Below are 14,082 nucleotides of genomic sequence, written 5' to 3'. Positions count from 1 at the left end.
TGTTTTCCCTCTGTGGGATATCTTATTAAAGTCTACCTCTTTTTGGCTCCTGAACTCGGCGTTTTGTATCTACACTCAGTACCTTCAAGTTGCACGTGACACTATTTGGATAAAAAAAGGCATTATCCAAGTTATTTTTCCCTGTTGTGCTCTCTTGTGCCTCATTTGCTCCATCACTAAACGGTCAACAAAACCACATTTCATTGCATTTAATTAGGCATCATGTATCACAAAATAAGGATATTACACTGCATGTCAGGGCTGTTTGTTTACATGCATTATGTCTATGCGTCATTACCTCACTTGTGCCTGGACGTTGAGTTTATTGCATGCGAAAACAATGTAGATTACTTTGTTAGTATCTTTACGTCACTTTTTAATGAGTGAGAGCTTTTAGAGAAACTAAACAGTATGTTAACCGATGACAGTGACCATCGTCCTCTCCACATTTGTCTCAGTAACTTTGATATTCCTGCTCTAAATATTGGCCAATGTGGTCTGCACCATTTTATTTTCAACACTCACCACCAGCTTTTATTAGAATACATTTAAACAGAAAGGTTAAAAGAAAAACAGTCATAACTTCACATCTCTAAAAATGAATCTAAGCAACTTTTCTCGAGAGAAGTTCAAGATGATCATTATAATCACTGTCAGTTACATTGCTAAATATCTGTTATAGTGAATTCCACAGAAATATAACATTTTATGAACCAATCAATGGTCGCGTAGAAGTTTCATGAAAGAAAAATAACTCCATAAACAGAATAGAAACACATTGTTACGTTGAGCTGTATGTTGGTTTGCAGTATGAAGGCTAGTTCGAGTCATTCCCTGACATCCGCTTGCGTTTTGTTTTGTACAGTTACACATTTGCATCTCATCATTTTTGTCGTCGGCTTCCTCTCAGACCCTCCAAGCCGTGTATAAAATGTCAGATCCTCTGTGTGATGGCAAAGAGCAAAAGACACGGAGAAAGCTGGGAAGAGCTACAAGAGCAGGGACAGTAAACACTGTCCAGCCGCCAAGGTTGGAGTGGAGACACCCAGTGTCGCCCTGATCCTCCGTGTTCCTCCACTTGTAATGCCTGTGCCGTCCTCTAGATGGTGTCCTTTTCTTCTTCTCTCCCAGTCCTGCCAGTCCAGGAGTCTTAGGAGCACTGCTCGGCCTCCATGAAGCCTTCCTTTTCGTGGCCCCCAAGCTCGACCTCGGCGTAACTGGACTGACAGCCCTGGTTGTGGAACTTCATGGAGGGCCAGTAGTTGTTGGTGCGACGCTACAAACAACAAAAGTAACTGGTAACTGAAGCTGTACAATATTTTCCTTTGAAATGTAGTGAGGTAGAAGTGAAAAGAAATTAAAATACACTTCAAATTAGCATGAAATGTACTTACATTCCATCAAACATGAGTGCACGTGTGGGATATATCTTTAAACAGAAGAATGAACTGTTCGCTCGACAGAACCAACGTTTGGATATTGTTTTTCTCACCTGCATGAAGTAGAACGGTGGAGCGACTGTGGGGTGTGTGTTGATGTAGTAGACGGCCAGTAAGGTCAGCACTACAAGCAGAACCAGTGCAGCCACTACACCGGCTATGATGGGCATGTTGGCCGGCATCCCGTTCTGGTTCGGTGGACTCGTCTGTATGTCTGAAAGGAAGGAAAACAGAGGTTGTTTGTTATCGTTAAAGCAAGTCTGCATGTGGAAGTGAGCTGACCGTAACCTGAGAGGCATTGATGAAACGTATTTTTAAGATACACTACATTATTTATACAGCACTCATACAGCACTACACAGCACAGCATAGTTTATTCAAAGGGGGGGGGGGGGGGGGGTCTATTGTCTGTGTTGCATTATTTGTGTACATAGTAAAACTTTCACAAACTGTTTTACAGCAACACAGTCAGTCAACCAATAAATTGACTATTAAAGCCCCAAAACAACCATCTTGTGGTAAAATCACTGAGACGGTTAAAAGGATAATTACGGTTTATTACAACATGGAGCCTATTCATAGTTGTAGCCATTTCCTATAGATAGAAATACAATTGTATTAAAATAGTTGCTGTGATCTGGGAACATGGGGATCACTATAACGTCTAACATGGCAAAAAACAAGCAGTCAGACAATCAGGCGGGTTGGAAACCGTCCAACAGTGTAGCCAAAAGATCGATTATTTAGAGGTAAAACTCTCTGAAATAACCCCTCAGTGCAAAGGAAACCTGTGATTTACAACTAAATCAAGTGTGATAGGTCAAAGCTGAACCAGGAAGTAGGTCTATAAACTGTGACGGATGTTTACAACCGACGGTTTGGGTGATAATTATGCTGTTTCTTTGCTTTCTCTACCGAATAACGTGAGTAACCTGGACATTTCTTTAAAACCCTTCTGATTTGTCTGACTATTTGTGTTTCGTGCCCCGTCTGAATCTTTTAGTGAGGTTATCACATTCTCACACCTCAGTAATTAACTGGATGAGCACAAAGTGATTATCAGTGTAAGGAATTGTAGCCAAAACAACGAAAATAAGACCAAAGGAATTATTCTTTACTGTAAGTGCAGCGAAAAACATTGTCTTTAAAGATGTTGTTTCGTCTTTAGGCTTTTATAAACTTTATCAGACCTTGTCTGCTTTCTAAAAAAATTATATTTTGGTCACATAATTAAATGTTCTACTTCTTAAGTTGTTATTTTCTAATCTGTATGTTCGACATTGGATGCCTGTGACTGTGTAAACTCCAGATACAACAACGATAAAAGTCCAGGGCTTCTGGCTCTGATCCTGACAGACTCAGATAAGTGTTGTCTCTGGAGAAAGCTGAATCCAAGTCACACATCTTTGTAAAACAACAGTCCGGTCATTTGGCTTCGTCTTTCTCCAGACTTTGAACCAGCAGGATGATTGAGATGAACCTTTACCGACATATCTCACTGTCTGTTTACCCCTCGGAGACGTTTACCTGTAGTGACCGGCTGGTCTTTGTTCGCTGCTGAAGAAGGCGTTGGACCTGGAGAGGACAGGTTGAAGGAGCTCATAGATCCCTCAGGTAGTACGGGGTTGTAGTCCTCACATGTGCCTTTTGCCTGAGTGAATGACCACAGCAGTGACTCAAGAGCGAACGAACCGGCTGCTCATTTCTCTGTTGTATGAATCGGAAAAATGAATCTCACCTCTTCAGTACAGTTGTAATCTAACCAGTCTTGTCTATGCCGGTCGATACCGTCAGAACATCTGAAACTCAGAGCAAAAGTGAGAAGAGCCAGGCTCTCTGCGGCCTCATCGCACGATACACCTGTCAGAATCTGACCCTACCGTTGAAGCGTGTTGCACCAGCCACAGTTAGTTGTCAGGTTGGATGCTAGGCAGAGATCACAGGAAGTGTGTTGAAGACAAGCTGGAGGAATCAAATACACAGTCCTGGAGTTAGAGAGGTGACTAACGAGGCGAGGCTCTCATGTAAAGGCTGGCTTGTGAGGATACTTACTCGGCAGAGGCGTTAACTCAAAGGAAGATCTGTTAACAATCTTTGTGATGTCAATCTCAACACGGTGATACTCAAAGATGGTACGTTGATTCGCTTCTTCAAGACAAATACAAAATGTTCGTGTGTTTGCAAGATTTTTAAGACATTTTAAAGACAGTTGTGTTGAATAAAGACTCACCTAAGGAGGGTTGGCGTGCCAGAAAAGCATCAGACAGTCCCACTTTCACGGGATGCTCGGTGGAATTAATTTGCTCCACTGGTATGGGGACCTGAAAAAGAAAACACCATCAGCGTCTGTTTTAACAGCTGAAACAGTGTACAGATGGTGAAGAAAACTGTTGAAATCCACAACTTACATCTCTGTAGTTGAAAACAATGGTTCCATTTCTGCCGAGGACCGCCTGGAAAGTAAAAGGTCCTTCAGCCTCTCGGTCCTTCAGGTGCACTTTGTCCCACTGCACCACAAACAGGTTACCTGAGCAGAGCGGGAGACACAGAGGCTGCTCAGAGAACAACCAGGAGCTCCCAAACATTACACACTTCATCAGGAGGAGCTCCCACTCACCGTTGTCCGAGTACCTCACTGTTGAGTTTTGGGAGAAGCTGGGGTTGAAGTTGGCCATGAGGGGAGCGATGTACTGTGTGGCAGTTAGCATCCGATGAGTAACGTCACCCATGAAGATGAACCCTAAGGGGCACGTGCAGATGTTAGAAGTTGTGTTGCATATTTGTACTCACAAACTATGTCTGCTTTTTTTCAAATGCGTGTTGCATGTAGTTTCTTTCTTTCTTTCTTTTTTAAACCTAAATGCTTTTTCGGGTCTGATGACCAAAATGTGTTTGTAGCAGAGTATCAAGAACAACATTGAACATCAAGCCAGAATATTTTCCCAGGGTTGGAGGACTAAGTCCTTCAGCACACTGGTAGACCTTCAGTCTCTAGATTGGAAGAGCAAAGTAGACGAGTTCTGCGGTGATATCAAGTAATGTAAAGAGAAAACTCACCACCAGTCGCGATGATAATTTGTCTCAAGGAGTGTCCATAAAAAGGGAAATCAAACGAAAGCGCCACCCTCTGTGGAAAAGAAAACATGTCAGACAAGGCTGGCTGCTAAATCAGACTCTGTGTATGTGTGTGTGTGTGTGTGTGTGTGTGTGTGTGAGTCTAACCGCTGCCTTCTGGTGTGCATTGGACAGTATGTAGTGGATCTGGAATTGGCTCTGGGTGTTCAGGTCTACCCACTTGTCCTCCGTCCGTCTGTCTGTCGGAGCAAAACTCTGCCATGTGTAGTACTGCTGGGAGTCCTCCTCATAGAAAGAGGCATTAGAAACAGTTGTCGTAAGACAGTATTCATGCTGAGGTTATTTAAAATGGGGTTGACAGCCATTGACTTGCATCATATAATAACGTCACTATTCCACAATTCATATCGTTTTGCCAAAAAAGTTCTTAAATGATTGTTGGTACCAGTTAGGGCTGAATGATGTGAGGAACATATCAAATTACAAATCATCTTTCTGGTTTTTTGATTGTGATTCAAATTTAAGTTATTTTCAGAACTGAATGTTGTATTTTTGTACCACACGAGTCTTTAAATTGCATATTGGAGATACAACATTCAAACTATATTAGAGCTGCTAATTGAATTAATCCATTAGTCGATCAACATCTGCCGATTAATCCATAGAGAAATACATTTTTAGTTGTAGGCCTAAATTATATTTCATACACATCTCGTCAGAAGAAGTCATTCATAGTTGGCCTCCTTAATCATCAGCCTGAAAACCATTGATTTACACCACTAATACCGTGACAAAAAGAACATTTATTTATGTGTTTTGTGTGGTTTTTTTCAGGATTAGGGACGATGCCACATGAGGACATGCGGTTTCCAACCTGGGGTTCATCCTTAAAATAATCGCTGCATGAATCTAAGGATTGGTGAGGTAAGAAACATAATCTCTGCTACACAACATCATGTACTTTTTGGAGACTTTCTCTACTTTTTGCTTTTCTTCTTGTGAAAAATCATCCTCTGATTAATCTTCTCACAAATCAAAAAACATACAACCAGGGTCCAAAATCAACACCCACCAAGCACCAAATGCGGGTCGATTTTCCGTACATTTAACAGCAAATACTTCAGTAGAATTTTGAGATCAAGACTTCTTGATTTGTATACAGGCTTGAATTGATTATCTGTTGATCAATATATTAAAATAATCCTGCTTCAAGCTTTGCTTTGGCCTCTCTTAAGTTTCTATTCAACATATTTCCTTATAATCTCAATGAAATGTACTGAAATGAATGTATATGTGCCACAAAAAGGCGATTTATTATTTATAAAGAATGTGCTCGGGGGATTTCCATCATCCAACAGTCCCCTTGGCCGATGAGTGAAAAAGTTAATTTTGGACACTTCATACACCCAATCAAACGAGATGTTGTGTGTTGAGGGGTTGTTTGGAAACCACCTTACCAGACATCTGGGATTCATCTCCTCTCTTTCTGCCCAAACAGTTCCACTTGAGGGAGCTGTTTACACTCTGTGCTTTGACTCGGCACAGACCTCCGCTCTCGATGGCATTATTAATGTATGCCACAGTTCAGGGTGACAGAGAGCAATGGTTGTGGGGTTTAGTGCGGGCTCAGAAAGTGGAGCAGTTAAATGCAGCGCTCTCACTGCCTCTCCGGCTGCTCCACATACAGCAAGTGACCCACTTGTATTTCCTCCCATCTCCACCACATGTTTGCTAGTGGGGGGGGGGGGGGGGGGGGGGGGGGATTTCTAGGTGAGGAGAAGTGAACTATCTTATACTTTTCCCTCACAGCTGACTGATTTATTGAAGAGGTTCCCAATTGGTGAAGTGTTTTGGAAACTGGGATCAGACCCCCCCCCCACAGCAGCAGCAGTACAACAGGGCTCCATGTGATCTTTTCCAAGTGAGTCATTCACATGCACACTCACATGCACACGCGCACGTATACTCGCACTCAAACAAACACTGTAAGTTGGCAGGACGAGGCTCTCGTCTGTTTTCAATTTGAATTGGAGCAAAAAGGAAATTAATAAAAAAAAGAAAGAAAAAAGGTACAACACAATTTATTTGGGTTGAATTTGACTGAGGCTGATTCAAGTGAAAGAAGAGTCTGTGACATCATAAACACTCAAACAAACACACACAGATGCCAAAGGTAATGAGTGGAAATTGGCAGAGGACAGGTTCACCTGACACAACAACATTAACCTCCACTCAAAGCGTCTCCAGTCTAGCAGAGTGTAAATATTATGACCCCACAGTCAGATTAAAGGTTCTACAATGCATGCAAATAACTCCATGCTGTTTTCTAATTTGAACCTGATATTAACCAGCAGTTAACAACATCTTTTTCATAACAATATGCAATTTGAAGAGCTCTTATGTCTGAAAGTTAACTTATAACAGCCTGTAGAGCTGTTTTGAAAAGTGTAGCCATAACCAAAGTGCCTTGAACTTGCATTATTTCTAATGGCCAGCAGGGGGGCAACAATATGTCTGATTGTATAGAAGTCTATAAGAAAATGACTCTACTTCTCTCTTGATTTATTACCTCAGTAAACATTGTAAACATGGGTTTATGGTCTGAATCTCCAGTTTAAAGTCTTCTTCAATACAGCGTGATGTTGATTCTTTTTTTTTTATTATTGTCCGAGCAAAAATGGACTTAGCAAAGGATCAATTATTTGTATCTCACCACGATGTGGGTCGTGTTGTCAGGCAGGGTGCTGACATCAAGTCCTCTTCCTCCGGTGTTGCGGGATTCTCTGTGTTTGTGTGGGGTCTGCTGGTCCCTCCTGGTTCTGTGGGAACCGGACAGATCCACATCCGTCTGCAGAAGAGTCCCACTCAGTGCATCTAGAACAAGACATGGAACAGTTAACACACACGAGGGCCACACACAGAGACATCCAGGAGGATTTAATCCATGAAGGAACAGCTGCCTCTTGAACTCTGCCATGTTTTTCTTCACGCTGTAGTCATTCTTCACCTGTTATTGACCTTCAAATGGAAACACTCTTGTCAGTTCCATTACTACATTTTAGATTCCAGACTTTTGAGGAAACATGATCATCGAATTCTGTCCCCGACCCCAAAATGTGTGAAAAGAGCTCCGTAATTATCTGGTAAAATGTCTTTTAAAAGCAACTGGAACTAAATTAAACTCTGCGTTCACATCTGCTCATTATTGTTGCCATGATTTGGATCATTAACACAGAAAATATAATTCACGGTTGGAGCAATAAATCACACGGAGACAGAACAAAACTCAGAAACCCATCTGGTTTCTTTTCTGTCATAAAGACATAGTGCCATGACCTCTTTCTAATTCCTACATTTTGAACGTCATAAAAGTGGCATTTTGGCTGGACCACAGATATGTAAATTTTTGTATTAATCATTGTGTATATTTGATTTATTAACTTAATAATCAAGAGCCTTAAGATATCATTCCTTTTTATTTATTAACTAATAGTGAAGCATGATACAACCTTTATTTGGCACCAGCATTCTTTATTGGCCAATTATTCCTGCGTGTTTAGTCTGACCACCTGCATTTGTTTGGGTTTCTTGTCATCGGCTCAACGGATCACAGATTGATATTCGTATTTCTTTCACATTTGGGACGTTTCTTTCGTTCTTTCTTTAAACTTAAAGTTGAACCGATCCACGACTCGCTGTCCTCTGGACATTTTCAGACAGAGTTGTGAGATCAGCAGAATTCCGTGTGAAGGTCTCCGACTGTTTTCCCAGCGGAGAAGAAGTTGAAGGTTAAATCCAGCTTGTTGTCTAGATTTGTCTGATCTGAGCTGTTAAGTATAACCGCATGTCTATGAACATCTTGAGAAGAACAAGAGCCAGCCTGAGGTTCAGACCCCACTCTCAGCCTCTTTCCTTTTAAACGGTGTTTACAACATATGACCATCACCACTGTATGTGCACACCCCGGGTCCGATCGACATACTTTTTAGTAGTTTTGGTCTGCAGCTGTTCTTCTTGGTTCTTAGTCTGTTTGTTCCAGTTAACATCGTAACGCTCCGGCATTCATTGATAATTTAGACGACAGTTTGATTCCAGCTGTGTGGCAATAGTTTGGGAAGGCCGTTGCCTGTTGATGACGATACACAAAGCCAGCTCTATGCAGAAATGGTTATCTCAGATTGGTGAGAAAGAAGTTAACTGGCCGACCTCTGGGTGATGCTCTGGGAGAAAATCCCTGCAGCCAGGTTTCACATCTGGTGGAAAGTCCTCCCAGGAGAGTGGAGTCTGTTGCAGCAGCAGAGTAAAGCCCATTGTTTTGGAATGAGATGTTTAACAATCACTTCAGGGTTAGATGTTTGGGTGACTACAAACCTTTGACAGAAGTTGTCAAAAGTACCTGTTTATTGTTCTCTCTGTGCTTAAGAGAGAGTGAGATGCCGTTAACATAGTACCGCAACTTATTGGATATTTGGCATTTGGTCTCATTTTGATATTTGTTGGATGAAGCAGATGATATGTTAGTAGTTAGTTAGAGTAGTGCAACATTCTGGGAAATATGCTGATTCGCTTTCATGCAGAGAGTTAGATGAGAAGTACTCAGCATGGATCAAGTTTGTACGTGAATGAGAAGCTGCAGCCGGTTAGCTTAGCTTAGCATAAAGACCGGCAACGGGGGAAACGGTTCGTCTGGCTCCGTCACAAGTAATGGAATCTGCGTACCATCCACCCTAAAGCTCACAGATGAACACATGATGTCCTGTTTGTTTAATCCGTGCAAACGTTTGAAGTTCTGGTTTCATGGTTCTTTGCAATACTGTCAGATTTTATCTTCCGAATCGTAATCGTGAAGCTCACTGAAAGCTTTACCTAAGTGGGGTGCTCGGATAAATGAAGTGAATTTACTATCAGATGTGTAAAACACAATGACGAAAAGAGACTTGAGAAACAAAATGGGACAAGAGAAAAGAAACACCGAGGGGTTATCACACACTCAGGGGGGACGGCTCTAATGAGGAATCTTGTTTGATTAAGGTGCAGAGGAAGCCGTTTCCACGTCTTCAGAACAAGAGGCTCCTAATTGGGTCATATTGGCATCACTTATCATCATCATCACTAATCAGCTAAGGATGAGGAAGAGCTATGAGGGGGAGGAAGGCTGGAAGTGGCAGATCAGGGACTATGCATTAGTTATTACAGAATGTACGTCAAGTCCTTTTAGAAATGCAGCCGACCTGTATATGATTGTGCATTCATTTTTTCACTTCGCAAATATTGAGCTTCTTTTCCGGGAACATCTCTAACCTTGTTTAACTGTCTGCATGTGGGCCTGGATGGACTTCTAACAACTAAAAATAGGATGCTTATTAAGGACTTGAGTTAAGTGACCTCCATAGCGTCAGGTCTGGCAGACACGTGTGTGAGTGTGTGTGTGTGTGTGTGTGTGTGTGTGTGTGTGTGTGTGTGTGGAACCTGCATTGGGAATGTGCAAACTGGAGCAGAAGAAGCAGAAGAAAACATTCTGGTGAATTTGAAACGGGGACCAGAAATCCAACGACTAAAGTGACACATGTTCTGGAGAAGAGCGGGTGGTTTAATGGTAACCATAAACCATGATGCCCCCTGTATTACAATATATAATGCATGGAAATTATTCTCACAGTCCTCCAAATTTAGTCGATTTCAAATTTACGGCTGTTTATTAATCCAACATATCTTGCAGTGCCACCTGTGTTGACCTGAGTGAGAATCAAGCCTCTAATCCTGCAGGTTTATTTTGAATCATTAACAGATGTACATCAGCCTCTTTTGAGGCGGTATCCACTACATCTGCGCCTGCATTGCAGCAACAACCTGATAAATCTAGTGGGTGTCGCATCAAACGAGGCCACATCATTGTGAGCCATATACAGTGTGCTATAGATATACACATTGTGTTCATTCATGCCTTTATTGTCTCCCACGCGCCTTCCTCCCGTTCCCCTGATCTCTTGCTCTCTTTGTCTTTTTCCAGAAACCTGCAGTAGCGCTGTGGTGTTCTTACATCACTTGTTTTTACACCAAAGAAACTTAATAGGTTACATTTTTACTGTTTGAAAAGCAGCTTTTGAAGGCTAGACAGACACTGGACAACACAGACCAGATGAAAAAGCCACATTTCCCCAACTGAGACAAAAGCTTAATGGTCTTTCAATCTGTTCGGCTGGATGAAGTCCAGAGGTGAAAAAAATAAATGTCCTCTGAAAATAATCTCTTTCTTTTCAAATGCTCAACACTTTGTAGTGCGAGCACATTGGGGGATACACTGAGGGCACAAAGGCATGCACTTAGTCCTGGACAGGAAAAGAAAATTATCCGCAAGCCCAACAAAAGAGAGCAGAAGGCCAACATCTTTGCTCCAGAGACGGATACGCTGACGAGAGTGAAGCATTGTATACCCGTCCAAACACAGCAGAGGAGACACGATTGAACCTCACCATACAAACAAAGTCTCCACCCCGTAACCGTCCCGCGTTGTGCGCTGTGTCAGATGAGACCACCGTGACGATTGATCACTGCAGCCTGTCAGATTTAGATCAGTTGTCTTGTATAGATGTCATCCAGTTTGAAACCTATTCACATCTGCATCAGACTGAAGCCAGAACGTATCGATGTGGATCAAGTTGTCTTCATGTTATTCTTACCGCTTGAGAGGTCACCATGTTGACATCTTGCTGTGATTTAAAGGGCACTGTCCCTATAAATCCGTGTCAAATGACTTGTGCATTTTATGATGCCTGATAAAACAGTTAAAAGTCAGCGATCTCCTCGACTCTTTTGTTTCATCATCATGCCGGAACGGATGATATTATACATCCATGTTATAAATTATTCCATTAACATATACTCAGACATGCTGACTAAGCTCCACTGAGTGAAAAGGGATTTTGGTGACCTGCTGACCTGTTCACACAGCGGGTCATGACACCTGCACTGGGAGGTGTGACCGATTTCCTAGCTACCCCCCTGAGTAACAGAAGATCTGAGTGGGAAAAATAACTTTGAGTAGTGGTGTGGATTCACTCTACACCACTTCAGTTCAAACTGAAATGTCTCAAGTATATTATTTTACAATATATTATCCTAATGACTGGTGATCCCTCGACTTTCCTTCTACTGCTCCGCCAGCAGGTTGACATTTGTGGTTTTGAGTGAAACGTCTCAATAACTGTTGGAGACGGCCATGAAATGTGGTTCAGACATTCATGTTCCCCTCTGGATGGATTATAATAACCCTGACTTTCATCCAGCCTGAGCTGTACTTGTTGTGTTTGGTGCTATTTGGTAAATGCATGATACTTGCTATAAATCACTATGCTAGCATTGTCATTGCTAGCATGTTAGCATGCTGACATTAGCATTCAGCTCAACGCACCACTGTTCCTTAGTGCAGCCTCTCACAGAGCTTTTTTGCTCAACTGCCAACCTGTGTTTGCACATGAATGACACAATAAATACATATTACGACAAACACATCCAACATGCAGCAGACGTATGTAGAGGCCTGGTCCCACCAGCTTTTATAACGGCAACATTTCATGAAATTTGTGCTGTTGGTCAGTTGCAGACAGTCTTGACTGCTGACCTCCTCTGCTGACCTTTCTCAGAGAGCAGAGATAGATATTTTATGTGAAACCGCTGGACTATGAAGTGGCCCTCAGTCAGAGCCCTGACACCGGAGTGGACGGTACAAATACGTCCCCTTCAATCCAAGTGGTTGGGAGCGTAGTCACCACAGCACCGCCAATTTAGCGAAGACCTGCTCTAGTTTCTGGTGCGAGCAAGCGCTTCGATGAAGTTATGAGGCTGTGGGAAAATGAGCCCAAAATAGAGACACCTGCTGTTCAGGGGTGAGGCTGACAACTTGAACTGGATCCTTGGTTTTAGTGTGTTTTTATTGATAAAGATGAGCATGGACAGACTTTCGGTTGTCTTATGTTAGGGCGGGGATCTGAGTCTCTGGTCTCTCTGCACAGTGTGTCGGCTTGTCCTCTGCAGAGCGAGGCCCCTGATCAGAGGAACTGGGACCACATGATAGACCAGGGAAAGTGGAGCACCGCTGATTGTCGGAGGAGGAGCAGCAGCGGAGGAACGGGGGCTGGCTAAAAATAATGTATCTCCAAGGAGAACAAAAATACATACATGCGCATACACTCATACAGCCATGCACACACACACACACACACACACATAGTGAGGCCGCACACATATGCAGGTGATGCACAGAACAAGCACATTATCATTAAACATAATTTGAGATGAGATAAAGCAACATAGAAAAGCAATAAACTTTCCAAATCTATGCCATCTAGGTTCAGCTGCTGCTCTCATTGACTTTTTCTACTTCTATGAAGTGCCTGCTGGAATTACGAAAGTCATAATTTAAATGACTGGTTAAGCTCAAACATTTATCTGCTGAAGCGCAGGATTTCCGATTACATGATTCCTATTTTTCAAGCAAGTGAGCACCAGATGTTTTCAAATTGGAAACACTGGTTCTGGCATCCCAAGAAAATCCAGACCTTCACACACACACACACACACACACACACACACACCTACACACACACACACACACACACACACACACACCCAGTCTTTCATGTGCTTCCTGTGACTGACAGAGATAAATGGCATGGGACCTGTTAGCTTCACACATACGCAAATCCACCTATAACTGAAATGGCCCAAAAACATTTGTTAAAGCCTGCCTGGTGCCAGAGTTAGTGGCCAGAATTCTGTTCGTATTAATATTTCTTTTAACCTGAATATTAGAAGCTGTTTTGACAGTCCGCTCTGAAGACATGCAGACAAAACGGTGTTGATATTGGAAGATGAATACCTGAGAACGGGGGGCTTACCTTCATGCTCGTGAGCCCAGACTCTCCCCAGCTCAGCCTGGGAGAGACAGATGAGGAGAACGGCACAAAGCCCCATGTCCAGCCAACTCTTCTCCCTCCTTCCCCGACTCGTTATCACTCCTCTCTTCTTCTTCTTCTTCTTCTTCTTTTACCCCCCCCCCCTCACTTTGCTGAAAGGAACGGGGCGCCTCACTCCTCCACTCCCTTGCCTTTTGGTCGCTGTCTCTTCGCCTCTGTTCTCCCACACAACTGCTTTTTTCCTCACCTCAGCCAAGGTTTCCTGCTTTTCTCTCCCTCCTCTGTCTCTCGTCTCTGCTTCACGTCCTTATTTTGCCCTTCAGAGTAACATCTGGCAGAACAGGGCCCTGTCAGGAAAGGAGTTGACAAACAGCTCACGTGTTGCAGAGTGAGGTGTTTCCCCTTCTCTCTTTCTTTTGCACAATTTTGTTATTTTTCCTTCTTGAATTAAGTCTTCACTTCCCCCTTTCTGTCCGTCTGTCTCTTCTCTTGCGTGGGTCTCTCTGTTTCTCTCTCTAACAGAGCTCTGGATTTTTGTACGTCCTCCACAAAAGAGGAAAATATTGATGTACCGGTATTTCTACATTTTTTCATTCCTTCTAAACTCCAAAAAGGGGGTTGGAGTTGGGAGGAGTGTCTCCCTCATGTGGACG

General features: G+C 42.7%; 1 protein-coding gene across 3 annotated transcripts; it reads right to left on the bottom strand.

Annotated features, from left to right (window-relative positions):
- Positions 1 to 482: 482 nt before the first annotated feature.
- Positions 483 to 13,967, bottom strand: LOC306794629 (plexin domain-containing protein 1-like). Of its 3 annotated transcripts, none has more exons than XM_079292755.1 (13): positions 13,412 to 13,967; positions 7,228 to 7,388; positions 4,662 to 4,796; positions 4,497 to 4,566; positions 4,057 to 4,179; positions 3,848 to 3,966; positions 3,670 to 3,760; positions 3,492 to 3,587; positions 3,320 to 3,401; positions 3,178 to 3,238; positions 2,967 to 3,090; positions 1,493 to 1,653; positions 483 to 1,276 (listed from the first exon to the last, which is right to left on the bottom strand). In XM_079292755.1, the coding sequence occupies exons 1-13, from the start codon at positions 13,485 to 13,487 to the stop codon at positions 1,151 to 1,153; spliced, it is 1,425 nt and encodes a 474-aa protein (XP_079148881.1). In that variant the 5' UTR covers positions 13,488 to 13,967; the 3' UTR covers positions 483 to 1,150. The 3 variants fall into 3 exon arrangements, with proteins under 3 accessions (XP_079148881.1, XP_079148882.1, XP_079148883.1); XM_079292756.1 differs by having other exon boundaries at positions 3,492 to 3,584; XM_079292757.1 differs by lacking the exon at positions 3,492 to 3,587.
- Between the last annotated feature and the right edge of the window lie 115 nt (positions 13,968 to 14,082).

The sequence above is a fragment of the Melanostigma gelatinosum genome, assembly GCF_949748355.1.
Source record: "Melanostigma gelatinosum genome assembly, chromosome: 21".
Classification (NCBI taxonomy): Eukaryota; Metazoa; Chordata; class Actinopteri; order Perciformes; family Zoarcidae; genus Melanostigma; species Melanostigma gelatinosum.
This window is presented reverse-complemented; position numbering and strand designations above follow the sequence as displayed.